The following is a 21606-nucleotide window of genomic DNA, read 5'->3' as shown; positions in this document are numbered from 1 at the left end:
CGTGGCTGTGTCTGTCTCTCCCACTGCCGCTGCTGCTATGTGTGCGTGTGGCTGCATAGCCGAAAGTGGCACAAGGCAGCCACGCCCACAATCAAAGCAGCTGCCTCCAAACCGCACACCCCAACACATTGATTGCGATCTAGGGGGAGGCCCAGGACCCAGGACCCCAGTACCCATGGCCAACGCCTTTTGTGCGTGTTTTTCCGATTTGATTTCCCACTTTTTATGCGCGTCGTGACGCGTCGCATCGCCAAGGCCAGTCGTGCGGTCGCTCCTGCCCACCCACCACAATTTATTCACTTTCACTAAAGAACAAAATCGAAAGAGAGAACAAAAACGAATCGGAGTAGCGAATGGATCGTTGGATTGCGAATAATTCGCATATCCTTTTGGCAATTAGAGCTACCAAAGCTCTGCGCAAAGAGCAATCAAAGACAAAAATAAATTCCCAAAAATAATCCGCAAAATAAAACATAAATTTTGGGAGTTTTGTTTTGTGGGATCGCTTCATTCGCTGCACTCCATTTTATGCGTTTGCGTTTGCTTTATTCTGCTTAAAAAAGCATTCAATTTTCTTTCGATTTAAAAGCCCATAAATATGGCTCGAAAAATCTTCCTAGCGGGCCCTGGCTTGGGGCAAAGAAACAGAGAGGAAAGTCTGCAGTCGAGAATCAGAGAGCAGCCGCCCAAAAAGCAGGAAACACAATTTTTCATGTCATTATTTCGGGGTGGGGTGCGGCTCGGACGGGTTGGGTCGTGAGGCAGAAGACAACGAAGCGAAGGCAAACATAAATATAAATGGCAGTAAAGCACGACACACACTCGCAGGCACACATATAGAAGCAGCAGCAGCAGCACACACATATGCACTTATGTACATCAATAGCTGCTGCAAATGGCTGCTAATGCAGCAAAGCAGCGAGCAAAAGATGAAGAAGCAGCAAGGCAACTGCCACGCTCCAGTTTCCGCTTTGTGGCCATTAAACGAGCCACACACAAACACACTTTATCATACACACACAAAGGCACACACACCAGCAAACACTTATATGGATATATGTATGTATGTACATATGTTTGTGTGTGTGTTTGTATGTATGTAAAGGGACCCTGGCCGAGAGTGCAACTAACGCCCTCTTTTTTTTTAACATCAACCAAGAGACGACAACGACAGCGACAACTGAGCAATTTTCCAAAGCTTCTTCTGCTCCACTCCGCTTCCTTCCTTCCACTCTTTCCGCCCTCTGCTGGTGCTCTTCTGTTCGCTTTTATTTATTCCTTTTTTTTTGCTATCTGTAACTACTTATTTCAATTGGTGGGTCAAAGTGTAAACCATAACTTTTCGGCATACATTACAGAGAGAGAGAAAACTGCATAAAGCACTCGTACACATCATTTGCTTGATATATTTATTTATTACATATAAATATACATATACATATGTACATGTACATATGTATGTATGTATATAATGTACCAAATTGCAAGCACAAACAAAGCTGCGGTCTCCTAAATGGGCAATAAAATAACACGGCAATAACTTTCAAGTTCTGTCTGCGGAGAGTTCTCTCCGCCCTGTTTAAGTGCCTAATTAATAGAAAAATCATTAGATAAAATGTATTTTATTTGCTATTTAATGCTGATATTTGAGTTGTTTTTCCTTAACAACACACAACACACCCATTGACATATTTACCAGACGTAAGAGCCATGAATGATAATTATAGCTAAATATCAAAATGCATATTTCAGTAATATTTCAACAGTATTAAAACAAGCATGAAATCCATCTTCAGCAGACATAAGCTTACACCATTCATTAAAAAAAGCAGAAACCTAGTTAACCTCCCACCATAGTCATGCTGATCAGGGGTCCGCACGCAGGTAGCCAAATGTCTTGCATAGAAAGCAGACACGAAGTCGAGAAACGTTTCTTGCTTCTCTGCCGCTGCAGCCTCGGCAGCAGCCGATCACTTGTGCATATTTAATACGAAGTTGTTTCTCTGCCGCTGCGAAGCCACACGAAGCTTTTACGCAGCGCGTATGTGTCGGCTGCGCTGCCCGCGATCTTTTTCTATGCACAGAGCTTACGACGCTGACGTTCAGTATATTTACCCTCTTCAAGAGCGAAGTAATTTTGTAAAAGAAAACTTCTTAAAGGGTATCTTCCGATAGTAACATTCATTGTCAGTGTGGACCCCAACCATTACAGCTGCTGAAGACATTTTTCTCTTTGCACTCTGGACGAGTACACACTTTATCTACTGAGCTACGCCCATTATCCCGTCGGATTTCTTCCTTTTCCCTGCTTGCGCCACCCGACTCCTGCTGCAGCCCCTTTCCAACTTTCTCTCAACTAATGCAATTGGCACGCCCCCGCGGCTGCACTTACGTGGCGCTAATATTGAAAAATGAAGTGCTACCGACAGCGACGACGACGACGGCACTTACAAAAATGGGGCGTGTCGTCGCCCCTAAGCGTCAGTCTGTCAGTCAGTGAGCGAGTGAGTGAGTGAGTGAAGTACGCCCACTTTTTGCTGAAGCAGTGCGACAAATTCATTGCAGGCAGCAGCAGCAGCAGCAGCATAGAAGCTCTCTCTCCATGGCCACGACTCGTCGTCCATCGTTTGTCCTTCGTTTCGGCATCGTTCGACGTCTGCGTTGCCTCAAGTGGAGCAGAGCCACAGTCGCAGTCGCAGCCCCCATTTCCCACTTGTCGTCTGCCTCGGTATGGGCCTGAGACCGAGACCGAGCCTGAGCCAGTGCCATCAGAATTTGGGTCGCCATCCTCGACGGTGACTGCAATTTTTTGGCATGATTCATGACCGCACCATGGCAATGTCGTGCGCGCGACTTAGCACACACCAAACAAGCACACACACACAGACACAGACAGAAACCAGAAGAGCTATACATATGCATCTCTGTGTGTGTGTGTGTGTGTGTGCATAACCAAGGCAGTGAGGGAGGGGGGCATGACGGAGTTGAGTTTCTGTGCAGCCTGCGGCATTCGTGGTCAATGTGTGTGCCGTGCCACAATGGCCAGCCATCTATCGATGCAGAGAGTTGCTCCGGACAGCGATAACTTCGTGTCACACACGGCATTCAACACATGCCCCCCCCCCCCCCCACACACACACATGGCACACTCGTCCCCTCCATTCATTCATTCATCTTTTCATGCTCGAGAGCAGAACTTCGACATGGACGGATCATCGGGAAGTGACTTTAAGTGTTTTTCTCTCTAGATATTTGTTTGCGATACAGCCATAGAAAGTGACTTTTGTGACTATTTCTTGACTTCTCTAAATAAACAGAGCTTCTCTCTAGACTGCAACGAAATAGAGAGTGAACAATTCCACGAATTTCTGCAGCTTTATTCATAAAATTACCATTGAGCAGGAAGGCATCAATTAGACAATTTATCCTTAAACATATGTACATATGTATGTATATGTAGATAGGTAGTACTAATGTTGAACTCATACTAAAATATGTGTATCAAATAAATGCTTAAATGCGGCAAATACTTTTATCGCCTTCACAATCGTCAGCGATTAAGCGACCATCAAAACTCGAGTCGACACTCTGGTGCCTGTTGGTTTATCGCTTTTGTTACTGAAAATAATACCATTCGCTTCTCCCTCCAGCATTTGCAATTTATTGCAATTTGTTAGCGAATTCAAAGATTTCTCTGCACTTTTTTACTGTTCTTTTTGCCACAGTTTTTTGTGTTCAGATTTTACATCGTAAATTCGCCACGTGCTTCCATTGTCTTGAGCTCTCCATAGACCGAACGAAGCTCGCTCGAAGCTCTATGGCATTGGCTCTGGTTCTGGCTCTTTCTCTTCTCTTTCCTTCTCCTTCTTTTGGCTTCTATTGTTATTGAAAATTGATGAACACACACACACGCACACTACGATTAGTGGGGAGCGCAGTGAAAGTGCTGGAAAAATTATTGCAGACTGCAAATCGAGCGAAAGTGAAAAGCGCCAGCGAAAAAGTAGAAAAATAAAAAACTTTTTCAGCAGCCAACACCCCAGAGGGTTCGACAAGGCGAAAACTTCCAGCAGAAAGTCTCTGAAGGAGAAGTGCGGTTGGCAGCTGCTTGGAAACTGGAGCAGCTGGCGGCTAAGTTGGAGCTTCTAGCAGCTCAAAATTGTGCCCTAGACCAACTGTCATTAGGCAGTTTGGTTCGAACAAAAAACATATTCAGTTGGCTTGAAAATGAAGGTATAAAATCATTAAAAACGTGCCAAGCATTCGTCAGCCATCGATCCTTGGCTGTCAATCAAAAAATGCACATCTCTAGCAGCACAGCACAGCACAGGACACCCCAGTCGCTGTCCAACACTGGCTGGCTGTCTGTTTGCTCAGTTGCATTAACTTTTGCTCTTGTCCTTCCTCTGGTGCTGGTGCTGGTCCTGAGCTTAGTTTGCAGGCAAGCGCAAAAAGCTATTGAAAAGTTTTCAGCTCTTAAGTACACTTGCCCTTTGCTCCCCCGTACCCACTGTGTGTGCTGGTGTGCTGGTGTGCTAGTGTGTGTGGGCCTTAATAAACTTTTCAAATGCATGATTGATGATGTTGCCTTTTGCTCTGGCTGCTGCCTGCTGCCTGCCTGCCTCGCCTCCTATCTCTGCTGCGACATGAAAGTTTTGATGGCATTCTGTAAACGAGTCGCGTCCGTGTCTGTGTCTGTGTCCGCATCCGCGAACGCGTCGCTAATTGTTGTTTTGCGAAATGCTCCAAATGTAATTACACAAATGAGAATGCATCGAGTGCAGGGAGGGTTTGCAAGGGCGCATGGTTACGGACTGCACAAAGACTGCAAAATGCAAAATCACAGAAATGTGTTGACAAATTTCTGATTATAAATTGATGGGGAGCGGGGGAAATGCTCATTTAATAGATATTTTGTGTTTGTGTGCACATTTCTGGTGTTTGATTGATGCCAAAGTCCCGGCTGATGAGGCTTACATTGTGGCATTTCGTTACTCGATTTTGGTTGTAAATGATGGCCAAATGTGGCAGAAAGATGCAAAGGATGCAGCGATATGCAATTTATTACACTTTTGTTGGGAACAGTAAATAATCGTAATTTATGTCGAGAACATACAATAAATATCATGTGGAATATTTAAAGTGCACCTTCAAGAATTCAAAGCCAAAGCCTGTTCATCCCCTGGGAGCTGGCACCAATAAAAGCTCTCACTCTGCACAGCAGCTGGAACGTTCCTTCACTGCTGCAAACTGATGTTTGTGCTCCGTTCCGTTTTATTCCACCATTCACTCATGCAGAAGATTAACATATGGAAGAGTTGTGCAACCAGGACATGTGACAATACGAGGATGTGTAGGTGCCCATGGCACATAATGCATATCAGTGCCAGTGGTAGTCTGCTCAAGACGTAACCCATCAAGAAAAGTAATTGAAAAGTTGTTACAAATAATCGCCTCCCTGTCTTGCAGTTGCGTAAGGCTTTTCGGCAAACGGCAAACGGCATATAGCCCTCCACATTGCAGAGAGAGAGCGACTCGATGCGCAACGCGAATTTGAGCAGAAGAGAGAGGCTCACAGCGATCAAGACAGAAGCTCGAAGTGGCCGCCGTCGCCAGGGCAGAAGAGCGAGCAATCAAGAGAGCGTAGTTTTGAGGCCTAAGAGAGCAAGCGAACACACTAGCTGCAAGCGCAGGTAAAAGCGGAGCCGAACAAAAACAAACACACTGCACTCAGTGCAAGTGCGCCAAAGTGCTGTGCTTGGCTGCGCTGAAAGCTCTCCCGTCGATCAAGAATGTTTCGTTTCAGCTTTAGTGTGCGCGAGCGAGAGGCAGCGTCAGTTAAAAGCTTGCAAGTTATCTTTCTTCTGGTGCTTTCGAAAACTAATTTGATATCTCCTCTTCTGTCAAAGTATTTACTGCGAGCTTGTGTGCACATTTACTTCTTGCTGCCACTTCAAGTGGGAGCGGCAATTTGGACGCAAATTAGGTTAGTTGGCTCTTTGGCTTGGGACAGTCAAATGCGGGCAGAAATTTATATACAGACTTATATGTATACAGCTGTGGTGGCGTCGGGAGAGCGTTTTGATAAATTAAGTTGTTGTCGTTGTTTCTGTTTCTGTTGCTGTTGCAGTTGCATTCATTTTTTGCACTCCCTTGCTCCAGCTCCTTCTACTTCTCCTTCGACTTTTTCTTCTTCTACTTTGTGTCCTGCTACTCTGTTGCTGTCGTGGCAAACATTAATGTTGGTCAGATTGCCAAATGAGCGGGAGAGAGGGGGGGCCACTTGCAAAATTGTTAAGGCTACGGACAAAGGAGTTTCAGCGAAAGGAAAAATGAAAACGAAGGCAAGGCAAAACCGCAACAAATACAACAAAAAACGAGTCTGCGAAAGCGAGAAACAAGTCGAAACACTGACTCCAACGGAAATGGTCCCCACCCCACCCCACCCCACCCCTGCAGCTAACTGTTTCTTCTCCTGCTTCTGCCTCTCCTTCTTTTTTGCCATCATTTCTACTTGGATTTCTGTTTTTTTTTTTCTGTGTGTTATTATTTTCGGGGTTTCGGGTTACGGTTTGTTTTTTGCTTGCTGCTTCCGGCTGCAACTGAAAATTGCATTTATCTTCAAGTTTGAGTTTCCTTCTTAGTTATTTATTTACTTATGCCACACACACACACACACACACACACACCGGCAGAGACCCTTGAAAGGTTGAAAGAAAAATGCAAAGCTCGTGGCTGCTGTCGCCTGCCTTTGGGCTGATTTTGCAGCAACTGTTTCGAGATCGTGGAAGCATAATCGAAGCATAGAAATCTGTAATATGGAAAGCAATTTGCGGTTGTCTGTGCCGTTATCCTCATCATTTGTGCAGCAATATGGCAGCATAAGCATATCAATGGCACTCATAACCATATCAAGACATTGCCAAAGTAGATGCAAGCAACGACGAAAACGGAGAGCGCTGTAATGCACCCTTCAGTGTCTGCCCCCTTTGCACAGTTCTCCCTCTGGGCTGACTTCATGATACTGTCTTTCAGTCAAGTCATGCATTTTTCATACATTTACATGCATTAATACACACACACACACACACACACATACACACACACAGAAATGTGCATAAATTTGTGTAATCCCCGTGGCACTCACTTATGGCGGCTGCCACATGCAGTGTCTGTGCTGCAAGTTACCTTTTGTTGCATTAACCTTTTGCCCCACGCCCGCCCCCACAGCTCTATCCTTGGAAATATAAAACAGAAAATGAATTGAAATGGCCGCAGCTGAATTTTGTCCCAAAAGTTTCGTTGAGAGATGAAAGATTTCCCCACTTGGGGTGCTGCGGTCATTGGGATCCGACTAGCTTATTTTAAGTTTATTCACTTCAGCAAAAGAAACTTTCCAGAGTGCACATTCCCCGTCCCTTCTGCCTTACCATCTTTGCCATCTCTCATTCCCACCCCATAAAGAGCAGTTTGCCTTAAATATTTCCCATAATTCCCCCCCACCCAACGCTCTGGCAACTTCTCTAATTTAATTTCATTCCAACATTGCATGTCTTGCTGGAGGGGTGCAGAGCGGGTTGCGGGTTCTAAGCTGCTGAAAAGCAGTGCAGAAAGCAGTGCGGAAAAAGTGTTGCCTACTTTTACGGGGCCGAGGCCAAAATCAGCGCCAGACCAGACCCGACCCGACCAGACCAGACCAGACCAAAATCCCAACTGCTTTTGCTGCTGCAGAAGCTGTAGCCGTAGCAGCACTCAACGCTCCTTAGGGCCTCATGCATATTCAAAGAGCATTTCATGAACTCATAAGCACGCCACTCACACACACACACACACACACACAGGCCAACGCCCCGCCCCGTGTCACGGCATACACTACACATCGCAGCCGCAGCAGCAGCAGCAGCAGCACCACATCGCAGCAAGGTGTCTGCAGTCCGCTGTCCGCTGTCTGCCGTCCACAGTCCCGTGTCCATGTCAATGCTAGCGGCGGGGCATCAGTTGAGGCTTGAGCTGAGGTTAAAGTGGTGGATGCTTGGCAGTGCCTTGGGGGGTGGCTCGGGGCTCGGGGCTTGGGTTGTGCCTGGGGAGGGTGGCTTGGTTGCTGCCGGTGTTAGTTGGTTTGTGCTTGGTAAGTGAGATTACTGTTTGCTTGATGTTTTGGGCTTGGGGCGTTGGTCAGTTTCCAGTTTCCAGTTTCAGTTAAGTGGTTTCTCGCCGCTCGCACCTCGCACCTCTCACGAGCACATCCAACTGATCGTTGTTTAATAAATTCGAACAAGCGGAACGAACGAGCAGGTACAGTTGCGACAAAGGGTTGCACATAACTGCAGGATTATTGTGCGCACTCTGGCTGTTCCTGGCTGAAAGTACACCCTTTTCCAGCGATACAATTTGCATCTCATTGGCGCACACCTGAACGGTTGACAGTTGCATTTGTCTGCCAGAGAGCAGGGAGTAACCAGCAACCGGCAACCAGATAAACCAGTTAACAGTTGCTTCTATCTGCCTCAGACACCGAGCTGCAATCCTCACTCCTCGAACTCATTTCTGGGCGCTGCTGCACTGGATTGTCGGGGTCTAACGCTACCAGCTTCACCTTCCACCATTTGTATTTGTTTATCAAAGCGCGAACCTTTCTTTTTTTTTGCCCGGAGTCAGTATCCCAGCTGCTGGTGCTGCTGGCTGAGTTCTGTTCAAATTTGTTGCCAGCTGCACTTGAGAGCTGCTGCTGCCACGCGATATGTGTGTGTGTGTGTGTGTGTGCAGTTCAATCTTCAGCTCTGTGACGCATCGCATTTTACGGCTTTCAAACTTGTCGCTGCCACTGCATCTGCACCTGCACTCCCCCATCCTTGCGCTTTTATTCGCTGCAAGGTGCACGCTTTTTTTTTCTTCCTTTCTTTCTTTTTTCTGTTGCTTGTCAGCCGAAACTGTCAAGCTTTGCAACTGAAATGTCTGCAGAGAGCTTAAGCAGCCTGATATCGGAGTGGAAACGAATACGCTGGCTGGCTTTATTTAGACACCAGCAAACAACAACAAAAAACACGGAAAAATGTGCACAAAAAGCAACGCAAAAAAAAGCATGAAACAAATTCATGCTAAAAATTGCATGACTAAAATCGATGGCAACAACTTGCTTTGTTTTTTGATAGAGCTTGCAAGGTGTTGGTGGAGCCTGGAAGCGGAGACTTCCCCCCTAACTCAATGGAAATGCCTCAAATGTAATCGCGGCCACAATCTAATGACATTTCACCTGCTCGTCGCAAGCTCGTTAGGCGCCAATTTTGCCTTTGCCTTCCGTTTTTTGTCTGTGTCTCTGGCTGCCTTCTGCCTCTGCGTGTGTTGGCATTTAGAAGCCACAAAGTGCGCGGCAAACAAATCAATTTGCCATAATCATGTGGCAAGTAACTGGCAAAAGCTACACCAATAAATGGACGCACGCACGGGAGGCCATGAAGGCGATGAGTGACAAGCGCGATGGAGGGAGGCACACACTCTGGGGGATGCGTTTCAATGCAATTACAAACTGACTGAAGAGCAGACGGGCAGAGGAGCAGGCGAGTGAGTGTGCAAATGGGCCGCTTCCCGTTTGGAGAAGATGGAGTGGAAACGGGAAAGGCAATGGCCAGGAGAGAGCGCGGGGACGAGTAAGAGCGAACACGAATTCTCAATTAAGTGATTTTATGGTCGCGCATTTCAATTTATTGCCAATCTGCCAGCACCCCACACACACCACCCCACCCCGCCCCGCTCTTTCATTCATTCACTTGACATTGACATGGGGGCCTGGGGGCCTGGGGCCTGGGGGCATGGCGGCGCACTGCTCTGCTCAAAGCTTTTTTAACATTTTCCGATATTAGATTTGTAGCAGAGAAACACACACATGCAGGGCCATCAGCATCAGCATCATCATCATCATCAGCGTCGTCATCTTTTTGGCTGCTGCTGCTGCCGCGGCTTTTGTCAATGGCTGCACTTCCGCTTCCGCTTGCTGCGTCTGTCAGCGTGTGTGTGCGTGTGTGTGCGTGTGTGTGCGTGTTTTATCTTGTCAGCAGCGAGGCAGCTTGATTACGTTGTCATGTGCGAGCACTCACGCCACCCAAAAATAGAGCTCGAACTCTCAGCAGGGAGCGCGCCTCATGGACCTCAGAATGGCAGAACAAATCAGAGAAATAATCTTCGAATGAATTTCTTTCAGAACTCTCACAAAATTCGAGTTGCTCAGAAATTATAGCCTGCCGATAAAAGCCATAAATAAAAATGAAAAAGTTTCAAATTGTAAATTTAAAATCTAGAAAGAAGTGCAACAAAAATTTGTTAATTCAAATTAATAAAAAAAAAAATGCAATTAGGCCACAAAACTGCCGTTTTTTTTTATTGTTTGACAAATCCATCAATGCAAATTGTTTATATTATTCCTTTGCTTTCCCTTGTCTGCTGTAATCACCGCTGAGCTAGTGAATTGGAAAGTCATTTATTATTTGACACATGAATGAACGACGATGGGCATTTCGGCATACAAATTTCCCATCCTGGCAGCTGCAAAGTTAAACATAAAATATACAAATATTTCAATTAATTATAGCTCATAGCTTGATTAAATTTATTTAACTTTATTTATTCGGTAATTTATTCATTTATAATTTATAATTGATTTGTAGAAATATTTTTAAGGCTTCTGCCACATCAAAATCAAGGCCAAAAGTATTTTTTAATAGCACAAAACAAAATTTGCGCCAATAAAGAAAGTTGAGCGAAATGTTGCTGCTTTAATACATACTTAACTCTATGTAGATGTAGATGTATATGTAGTTGTAAATGTACATATGTATGGGTACATTTGTATGCATATATTTTTGCAGCTTTGCTCGTTAGAAATGCGTTAACTATTCCTGGTTGGGGTTGGGGTTGGGGTTGCGTGTCTTCGACATTTCCCACTTCCGCCTCTCCGCCTTTCCGCGTTCGAGTTTCTTACATTAACACACACACACACAGAAAGAAATCCCAGCACTGGCACTCTCTCTCTCCCTCTCCCTCTCCCTCTCCCTCTCTCCCTTTGGGTTCTGAGCAGCGTTAGCCTGGCCGAATTTCGATCAAAAAATGGACGGGGAGTGAGGCAATGGCAACGGAGGGACTGGCGCACATTTCCTGGTATTTTTTTTTTGACGCATGGCCATAAAAAATGATGATGGGGATCATGCACGTGCTCTACGCTCAATTCATCAGGTTGCAACACCTACAGACAAAAAATTGCTGCGATACGGGAGAGGTGGGGGCATAGTTGATGGGGCATCGCCTGACACTTGGCAAAAATATTGCCATTTAAGCTACGGGCACGAAGAGCATTTACGGCTGACAGGAGGAGGCTGACGCTGACGCTGACGTTGACGCTGAGGCTGAGGCTGAGGCTGGGTCCAGGATATGAGCAGGAGATGGACCGATGACTGGCATGAGGTTGGGGTTGGGGTAGGGTGCTCCCTGATAACTGGTAAACTGGCACACGGCTGTCAGCTAGTGAATGATTGCATTCGTTTGCATTTGATGTGCCACGTAATTGGTCATACTCGCATCTGCGTGCATATTCCATGCCACAGCCGAGCCGAATATTTTGACTTTTATTTTGAAGCAAATTTCAAAATTTACTCAAAGTTTAGCAACACTAAAATTTCAATTTAGAGCGGCAGAATCTAGAGACATTTTTATAAAACATTTTTAAAGATGTTTCAAGAGTAATTCGAGCATTTTTCTAGGAATTTTTCCAAGAACTTGTCCACGAGTTTTGCAAAGAATTTTTCCAGAAATTCCTCTGGAATTTTTCAAAGAATTTCTCCAGCAATTTTTGAAAGAATGCCTCAAATATTTAAAGAGTTCCCGAGGAAGCTTTCCAAGAATGTTTTAAGAATTGTTTAACGAATGCTTAAAGAGTTTTTCAGAGAATTATTGGAAGGAATATTTTCAAGGAATACTAAACATTTTTTAAAGAACTTTCGTAGAGTTTCCAAGCAATTTTTCAACCAATTTTTAAAACAATTTTAAGGAACGAAAGGGACCTTAAAGTGCTGCTAATGAGAACTCTTGATTGAGTAACATTAAAGGACATTCACATGCAAGCACACACACACACACACACACATACATCACAGGCACACTTGGGGCAGGTTTGGGTCAGCGTTTTCGCTTGATTTTTGCTCTCTCAGTTTTTTGCAGGGGCATCTCTTGGAGGGGCTGACAAAATGATTCATTTTATATTTGCACAGCCAGTCAGTAACCCGCCCTGCACACCCCCTACCCCCCCTAGCGTTTCACCTGCTCATTTCCAACTCCCTCTCGCTGCGTATTTCCCTTGCCAATTGGTTGTTTTCTTTGTTGTTTCTCGTCTCGGGGAACGCTCAGAGGAACGTGTTTGTGCTGCCCAATGTATGTGGCAGCCACAGCCGTGAGCTTGGAGGGGGGACAATCCTCCAGCTCCTCCTCGGGGGCAAGTCCTGTGCTGTTCCTGCCCTGTCCCACGCCCATTTTGTCACCCATTTTGTCGAAAGTGCCCGCCACATTGGCCATTCAGTGTTTTATTATTCATGCCCCACGACTGCTGCTGCATTTGGCTGCAGCAAAAGTTTGATTGCCTTTGCCCCTTTTTGCACTCCTGCGCGGATCATTCACATTCATTCGAAATAATTGGGTGTAAATGTTTTGTGCGCGGACTCCAAAACAATAAGCAAAGTGGACGCAACATTTTGCGGATAATTTTCAATGGTTTTTCTTTTGCTGCAGCGCCACTCCCTCTCCCTCTCCCTCTGCCTGTCCCCCGTCTCTTTCATTCTGTTATTCCGAACCTGTTCGGCCTTGTCTGCCAATGCCAACGTTTTCTGTTGTTTAGTTCCATTGGAATTTATGGCGTTGTTTACACAAAAATTGCATTCTCCTTTTTGCAGTTGAGTAAGCAAAAAAAAAAAGAAAGCAGAAAAGAAATTGTAGAAAAAAAGAGCTAGAAACCTGCGGAAAAAAAGGGAACCAACAGCAGCAGCAGCAGCAGCAGCAAGAAAAAGTTGCCAAGGAAAGTGGAAAAGAAAAATGCAAAAGCGAAAAAGAAGTTGAAGTTGAAGCGGAGGTGGAGGTGGAGGTGTAGGTGGAGGAGGATTCATTCCTTTCCCATAAATATTTGCTTGTGAAAATGTTAAGCTCCGTGGCAGCATCCATCGTGTGAGTCACTCATCAAGTGCCATTCGTTAACATCCTTCAACAAAAGGCGGCAGCCACACCCACACCCACAGCCACAGCCACCAGTGGCGTTGACTAATTAAAGGCATCGCGTAGCACGGGATAATTAGAGGGGCGGGAGAGAGAGAAGACTTGCCAACGCATCGTATACGTAATCCCGTACGTACAATGTACAGTGCGTTTCAGCCGCATAATGCGCTAATTGGGGCCAGCAAAAAATAGAAAAAACATAAAGGACAGCTGGTGAATGTTTTAGCTTTTCTTTTTGCACCATTTAATTGGCAGGAAAAGTGGCAAAAGGATCGACTGCAGGCAGACTCACTCTCCTCTTTGGTGGCCAAAAACTTCATTGAAAATTATTTAAAAGGCAGCTGCAAGTATTATTTGCTATTTGTTTTCTTACGCATTAAATAATGAATCAGTTTTTGTTTTATTTTTCATGGAAAACTATTTCTGCCTTCGAGTTCGTTGAAGTTTTCGCCCCAACTCCGGCTTAAAGTCGCGAAACGAACTGTACCAGGAGTGTGTGTTTGTGTGTGTGGACGGGGGGGGGGGCCTGTGTGTATATTCATTAATATTGTCGCCGCTGGGACAAATGCTTCTCCATGCTGCAAGGCTAAACTAATCAGAAGTTCATGGACTGCGCACAAGGATCCGGTGGCACAGGCAGAAAGCCGCAATGTGCGTACTCTTTATGGATGTGGACAGGGCTGGGAGCAACAGACCAACAGAACAAAGCCGGAAGAGGAGCACATAATGGTTTAGGAGTCGGACACGACAACTGCAACTGCAACTGGAACTGGAACTGCAACTGGAGCGTGGTCGGAGGGGACAAACCTGAATTTCTGCACACTTCATGCACATCATACGGAAAGATAGAGAGAGAATGACAGGGAACGAGAGAATGCGAGTGGTTCCAAGTGAAGGCAGGACAAGGAGGAAATTGTTTGTGCTTTGTGGGACAATCACAAAAATTGATGCAAAATGCTTTAATTACAATTCAAAACTTTCAAATGGGTAGTTCGAGACGAGGCTGCACGGGGGGGTTGGTCAGGTCAAATGGAAATTTAATTGGAATGTCCATCAGGACACCAGGGACTAATTTGAGGAAGGATTTCAACTTTTCATTATTTATTTCTGCTCTTAAAGTATTCTCCTGCGCAAAAATGTCATAATGCACACAATAAAAACATTTACAAGAATGGGGACGACAAGCGAGTGAGTGGAGAAGCGAGAGCGAGTGGAGAAGCGAGAGCGAGTGGCGGAGGAGTAGCGAGTGGAGGAGGAGCGACACGCAAAGCAATCATAAAATGCCTTTTTTTAGTTACCTTAATGTGATTGTCACACACGAGCACAGGGGGCAAACAGTCAGTCGATTAACACCAACACACACACACCCACACACACACACACACACACAGCGCGCGAAGCAATGCTTTGCGGCAGTACCGCGCGCGTGGGGCGCCCACTCCCAATACTTCCCGCATCATATTATATACCCGCTAGTGTAAGAACGTAGTAGTAAAGTAAGAAAATTCAGAGAATAAATGAAGGAAATAAAAAAAAAAAAAAACACACACACACACACACACACACACACATAGCTATGATTAGGCAATGTACGGCATACGCCGCATATGACAGGCCGCTAGAAGGCGGTGGCGTGGAGTGGAGCGGAGGCGAAAAGCGGTCGTCGCAAAGGTCCGTTTAACTTAACGATTCCCACGCGAGCAACAATACAAAGCCATAGACATGTGAACATATGTGTAACACACACAAACACACATACAAGTCGTCTCCAAAAACGCACACCTTGCCAAATGAATGAGCAGGAGATGGCAATGGCAATGGCGATGGCGATGGCAAATGGCAAATGGCGGTGGCAATGGAAGTGAAAGTGTAAATGGCAAATGGACTGAGTTGGGCTGAGTCTTCGGCCTGGTCGCTGTTCGTGGCAGTGGCCATGTGCTGCTCAAATTACTCTCTGCCACCGGCCTCAAGGTTCGCTTAAGATGTTTCCGAGCAACCGCCAAATGTTGGCCAGAAGTAAGCACCGCAGCTGTGACGCTCTGACTATGGCAGCCCTTGCTTGGGCTGAAGGTAGGCATGGCAGGGAGCCTGGCACTTGGGACAGATGGGAGCTTATCAACAGCGATTTTCGAAGCGATTTTCAAATGAAACGCAAAGAGAAAGTGCAAGTGGAAGCGAGTTGCATGTGCTCTAAGGATTTTTACCGCTCTTTTAGCTGCTATAAATGTTAAAAGAAAATTGATTCGATTGATTTTTGATTTATTGCGAGGGGAACCTTCGGCAGTAGCCATTGAGGTGTCAGTCAGCAGACACACTCAATTCGCTTAGCATCTCTGCCTGGAGGTATGTGCATAGATCCATCTCAATGGTCAGCAATTAATTGTGACCTGTAGTCAATCTCTATTCAAATTGCCTTGGCCCTTTCAGAGTCCCTATCGCTGGCAGGCACTGTCTCTGTCCTGCCCGGAATGGATGTAAATGGAGCATGGGGGGCCTCTTATATCCTGGACACGTCTGTGGCGTAAATGTGCGAAAATTGCAGGTGCCCCTTAATGATGCAGGAAATGAGTTAATGCGCCGTCAATGCCAGCGACAGCAACACCAAAGAGCATTGGGCAAAAAGGCTATGACGACGGGGCAGGACAGGCCACAGGGGTGGACAGTGAGAGGGAGAGGGGAGGGGGGAAGAAATAGCGACAGGATTCAGCCAGGCGGCGGGTGGGACAAAAGCTCAGTCAAGCGTTCGCTCTATTGTTGCTGCTACTCTCCCGCACTCCCGCTCTCACGCTCTCGCTCTCTTTCTCTTCTGCTGCTGCTTCTGCCTCTGCTGCTGTCTCTGCCTCTGCCTCTGCTTCTGCCTCTCTCTCTCTCTCAGCTAGCTTTCCGGCTCTACGGGTTGGCATGCAAAACCAAGCCGAGCCGAGAGTTGTGCAAAGCGGAACGGTAAGAGCCAGAAGCCAGCTTGATTGGCATCCTCGCCTGCGGGAGCCGAGGGCTTTCAGCAGCAGGAGGAGCGAGCGAGCAGGTCTGCGGATGAGTTTGGGGGTGGGGGTATGGGTATGGGGAGCGACATCATCATCATCAGTGAGGCAGCTGTAAAATGTCGCCAATGTCATTATGCGAAGCTTGCGCTAATCAGCTTATCATTATTACATAGAAACCGGATGGCTGATGTGGCCCACAGTCGATCCGATCCAATGCCAAAGGATGCGATGCGAGCAATAAAAATGCTTGTCGCCTAAGTCCTAAGCGCATTAAAATAGTTACGAGATGGAAAGGGAATAAAAGAAAGAGCAACCCCACAGCGAGCAATACAAATTATGCCCAGACAGGGGGAAAATAAATCAATTAAAAGAATTCCCATCTTTCTTCTCTCGTTTCTCTTTTTTCTGTTTTGGCAACCGCAGCGAAAGTGAAAGCCAAAAGATCCCCAACAGCAGCCGCCACGCCATTCCCCCCCCACAAAAGCAAAAGCGAAAAGCTAATTAGCAGAGCGACCCATTCGACAGTCAGATTAGCCAGACAATGTTAATGGCGTGGGAGGGGGAGGGTTGTGGTGGGCGATGTCTGAATGGATGAATGGATGGATGGAGGGCGTGGAACGGAACGGCACGGCACGGCCTGGTCAAGCATATTCTGCATGTTTATCCGTTATCAGCGTATATCATTAATTTAATGTGCCGCACATTAATTGACTTTGGCGGTTTCGGGGAGATGAGACGATACCGAACAATGACCATAATGTGAGAATATATATGTACAAATACCTACATAATGTCGTCGTGAGCGGCAGGCCCACAGTGATACAATGGTGCGAGTATATTAGCTGGCTGGTTAGACGGTAATGAAATTAAAAGCCGCAACAGAGTCCGTGCCCTTAACACAGCAACTAACAGAATAAACAAACTAAACAGCAAGAAAGAGAGGAGCGAACCAAGGCGCAACGATCGGTGCAGCGGCCGTTCTTTCGTCTCTCTATCCCGGATTCTTCGTTCGTGCACTTTTCTTGGGCTCTCCAGCTAAAGCTCGTGCTCAGCTCAGCTCAGCGCGCTGCTGCTACCTGCTCCGAAGCTCTCTTTCGATCGCGCTCTCTCGCTTGCACACTGGGAATTCAGACCCGCGGGCTCTGCAGGTAGAAAAAGCTTCATTGCCCGCGATCTACCCACTAGGAAATGAATCGACAATTGCATTCTGCGTTTGTGTGTGCTTCTTTATACATTTAATTGTGCATTTGTGCTCTGTGCACCATGACTGTGATGTGCACAAATACCCAGCATTGCTAATATTTATTCTCTCTCTCTTTTTGTGTTTATTTATTGGATATTTTTCACAGGCAGCACAGCGAATCCGGATGCCAAACGATTGTACGACGATTTGCTGAGCAATTACAACAAACTTGTCCGGCCGGTGGTAAATGTAACGGACGCTCTCACCGTTCGCATCAAGCTGAAGCTGTCGCAACTGATTGATGTCAATCTGAAGAACCAAATCATGACCACCAATCTGTGGGTGGAGCAGTCCTGGTACGATTACAAACTCAAATGGGAGCCAAAGGAGTACGGCGGCGTCGAAATGCTGCACGTGCCCTCCGATCACATCTGGCGACCGGACATTGTGCTCTACAACAAGTGAGTACTCGTTCCCGCAGGGCAGCTGTCAGCTCAACCACACACACACACACGTACAAACCCTTCTAATTGAATACATCTACTGCTCGTTTGGGTTCATTCTTCTTTCTCCTTTCCGCTTTCCGCTTTGTGCTCTACTCTGCACTGCTTCACAGCGCCGACGGCAATTTCGAGGTGACGCTGGCCACCAAAGCCACTCTAAACTACACGGGACGTGTGGAGTGGCGTCCGCCAGCCATTTACAAGAGCTCCTGCGAGATTGATGTTGAGTACTTTCCGTTCGATGAGCAAACCTGCGTCATGAAGTTTGGCAGCTGGACCTACGACGGTTTTCAGGTGAGTGTTAGCCTCCAACTCCCCAATGGAGGTCTGTAAGTGGCTTTCAGTCTAGAACGTAAGCCAGAGTAAAGCGAATCATTTCATTACTTAATTTTCTATAGCCAATCTCTGGCAACTAAATTCTGAGCAGAATAAATGTAAAATGCATAAAATACATCAGAAAATCGAATGGTTATCTACATGCATATGTATGTATACATACATCTGCATATACATGTGTACATATGTAAATACATATTGGAAATGCAATTGTAAAAGTCTTTAAATCAGTTGGCAGGACTATTTGTGGTTAGACCTTTGGGTAATTGGTTTATAAATTTGTTGCCAATATCCAAGTAAAATTACCAACTACACGGCAAAGCAGTGCAAATGTATGTCATATGTATGTATGTAGAGTGTGCCACAGGGTTGTCGTTAAGTAGAACACAAAGGACAGCCTTGGTTACAACCGCATCCTAGAAATGTTTATCTCCCGCTGTCTCATTTACACATTTACAAATTGCTTCACCTAGGCTGGTGGCCAGGTCTGAGCCTGGTTTTAGTGGTCATAAACCGAAATGCGCTCATAATTCCTTTTGGGTTCCCAGGCATAGAATTTCTCACGTTTTATGACCACAAAGCACACACCGAAACACACACACAGAGAGAGAGAGAGAGAGAGAGAGAGAGAGAGAGAGAGAGGGAAGCAGGACAGCCAGATGCAGATTCGAGTAGTGGCAAGCTGAAAGGGAGAGCGAGAGAGAGAGAAGGCGAAAGATTTGGTTAGCAGAAGACCCCAAACGCCCAGGAAGCTTCATAAAAATGTCTCTAGTGGTTTGGCAAAAGAGCAAACAGCAATAGGAACACCCAATACAGGATACAGGCTACAGGCTACAGGATAGAGGATTGAGGACAGAGGACACCGAGCGACACAGGACAATAAGGCCGCCTGACACCTGCCCGGCCAAATGTCGGCGACAAAGCGACAAAGCGACAGCCAAGCAGTTGCGAGAGGCCTCGTAAAATTTCTGCAACTGGCATTCGCCACAGACTGCAACCCGAGCGGGCATGGAGACTGGAGAGCCGGAGCCACTGCTGGGTTCTTCGATGAATGGGATGGGATGGGATGGGATGGGATGGTGTGGCGCGGCGCGGCATGTTCTGCGGCTCGGCGAGGCTTAACGCCCACAGCTAAGGGCAGCTAATAATGAAGTAGCATTAGTGGAGATTTAAAGACGATGCTCTCTCAGCAAAAGCCACGAAAAGAAATAGAACGAAAGGGTGAAAGGGTGAAAGGGGTTAACCACATGCACACACTTGGCTCATAAACCCGCCTCTGGTTGTTTGTCCATGGCTTCCATTTGAGCCACCAACTTTGAAGGAAATTCCAGAGAAATTTGAGTAATTTCGTAAGCCTTTTGCTGGGGTTTCCCTGCCCTGTGCTTCCTACTGCTTCGCACCTTTGTAAGACAGTAATTAGCTACCCCTGGGCTCTAGTTTGGTTCTCATTTAACAATTTAATTGCTGCAACTACGCCATGTACAAGGGCCAGTCCTGAGGGCATCGAAGTATCCAAATTTAATGTGTTTAGTTCTTGGCAAGTATCCAATGCGAAAGGCAGTCAGGAGTCAGCCGCTTGTCCGGCTTGCTGTAAGTTTGAAATTTTCATGTGCTTGACACACAAATGGCCACAAAATGAGCCACAGAATTGCAAGCTCCCCAGGCAGGCGTGGAAATGTAATATAATTCGTTAATCTGAGCTAAAGCCACGCTCTTTGGGTCTCCAATTGATTGGCAGCTCGAAGTGCTGCATGGCTCTGGCATTGTTCAATTATCGTCTGACTTTAGAGCAGGGACAGGGAACAGATGAGCTTGAGCCTGAGCTTGAGCAATTATTTATTTATTTATTCATATGCATTTGTCCACTTTTTGACTAATTTTTGAGGAGAAAGTTAAATGCTCAGAGGCGCCAAATTATTTATAAACTCTCCAAAGGAATGGACTGACTGCCAGTCAGAAGGCAGCAGGCAGCAGGCAGCGGGCGGGCTGCTCCTCCTCCTCCTCCTCCTCCTCCTCCTGACTACTATTTTGCACAAAAAACGGAAATATTTCATTAGATCGTCGCAGGCATCCTTGTAGTGAAATTTCCGCAACCACTTAAAATCACAATTTCCGCCTGAGCAGCTCCAGTTGCAGCTTCCAGTTGCAGCAAGCACCGAGCGCCGAGCGCCGAGCACCTGGCACCTGGCACAACCCACAGCCCACATCCTTTGCCTCTTCCGCTCTCTGATTATTTTTGCCCCATCTTGTTATGAGATTTTTGCCTTGTCTGTTCCGCCGCACTGGCTCTGTCTGATTCATTGATGCTCAGCCGACGTTGATTTCCTAATTTCGTGTCAATGATCCAAAAGTCAGCAGAAGCGATGTATGGGGAGTGACGGGAAAGACGCGCACAAAGAGGCAAGAGGCAAGAGGCACGAGTTCATAGGCTCAATTTTCACACTTGATTTTGCACACACAAAATGCTCCAACATGCTTCAAGGGAAGGTGCACAAGCGAAGAGCTGCAAAGAGGTGCAGAGAGAGCGAGGGAGCGGGGGAGCGAGGGACCGTGAGGTGGGTGAAAGAAATCGTATTAGCGTCACTTTTCAAATTTCACGCTTTTGCAACAATGCTCGTTGCCTGAGCTGGCTGGCTGGCTGGCTGGCTGGATGCTGCCACACTGCCAGGTGTCTGCTCCTTGGCCATCGAAAATCGTTGAGGCGTAAACTGGCAGACAAAATGCTCTGGGGAAAATTCAACAATTCACTTGCAGAAAGGATGGAATTATAAATGTGCATGCAAAAGTGAGCCAAAGGCTGAAATGCAATGCCTGGAAAGAGGCAGCCTGGAGTCTATTATTTAGCCACAATTTAGCCCTAAGTTGGGTGTAGTTTTGGGGTTAATCATGGGTGCACTTAGAGGCAGGGATTATTTTGCCACTTAATGAATCTAAGCAGCTGGCTGCCCCAACCAAAACTCGATACTCTCAGCCAGATATTGGGATCAACGAATGCTTGCCCCCAGCTGGCAGTCAGCAGCAGATGCCAGCACCAGGTCTTGCAGGTTCTCTGGCTGTGTGGACTCCTGGCTCCTGTCTTCAGTGCTCTGCTATCCTTTTGTGGCATGCCAATTGCAGTAGTGTCTTGTCGCCTGTCCATGTCCTGTCAGCTGCATTCGTGCCGAACTAAGCAAAACTGAAACTGAACCAAGCTGAACTGAGCTGAAATTGAAGTGCCGGCCTTGGGTATGTTTGTCCATTTTTTGGTATCGATGGTGCCTGACTGCAGCCTTCCTGCTCCTACTCCTGCTCCTCCTCCTGCTGGGCCATTTCCATCTTTCTCCTTTGCTTTTTTTCCAAAAATGTTTCGTTG

The 21606-nt window shown here is 46.5% G+C and overlaps 1 protein-coding gene across 2 annotated transcripts in view; it reads left to right on the top strand.

Moving 5' to 3' along the window:
• The window catches only part of LOC117889604 (acetylcholine receptor subunit alpha-like), a 40301-nt gene that overhangs the window by 1709 nt on the left and 16986 nt on the right, over nucleotides 1-21606 (top strand). For both annotated transcript variants that reach the window (XM_034794022.1, XM_034794021.1), the window contains exons 2-3: nucleotides 17582-17876; nucleotides 18032-18212. In XM_034794022.1, coding sequence (XP_034649913.1) covers nucleotides 17582-17876; nucleotides 18032-18212 — 476 coding nt within the window. The remainder of the gene's footprint in view (nucleotides 1-17581; nucleotides 17877-18031; nucleotides 18213-21606) is intronic.

The sequence above is a fragment of the Drosophila subobscura genome, chromosome A (assembly GCF_008121235.1).
Source record: "Drosophila subobscura isolate 14011-0131.10 chromosome A, UCBerk_Dsub_1.0, whole genome shotgun sequence".
In the NCBI taxonomy this organism is placed as follows: Eukaryota; Metazoa; Arthropoda; class Insecta; order Diptera; family Drosophilidae; genus Drosophila; species Drosophila subobscura.
Note: the sequence above shows the minus strand (reverse complement) of the source record. Positions and strands in the feature narration are given on the sequence as shown.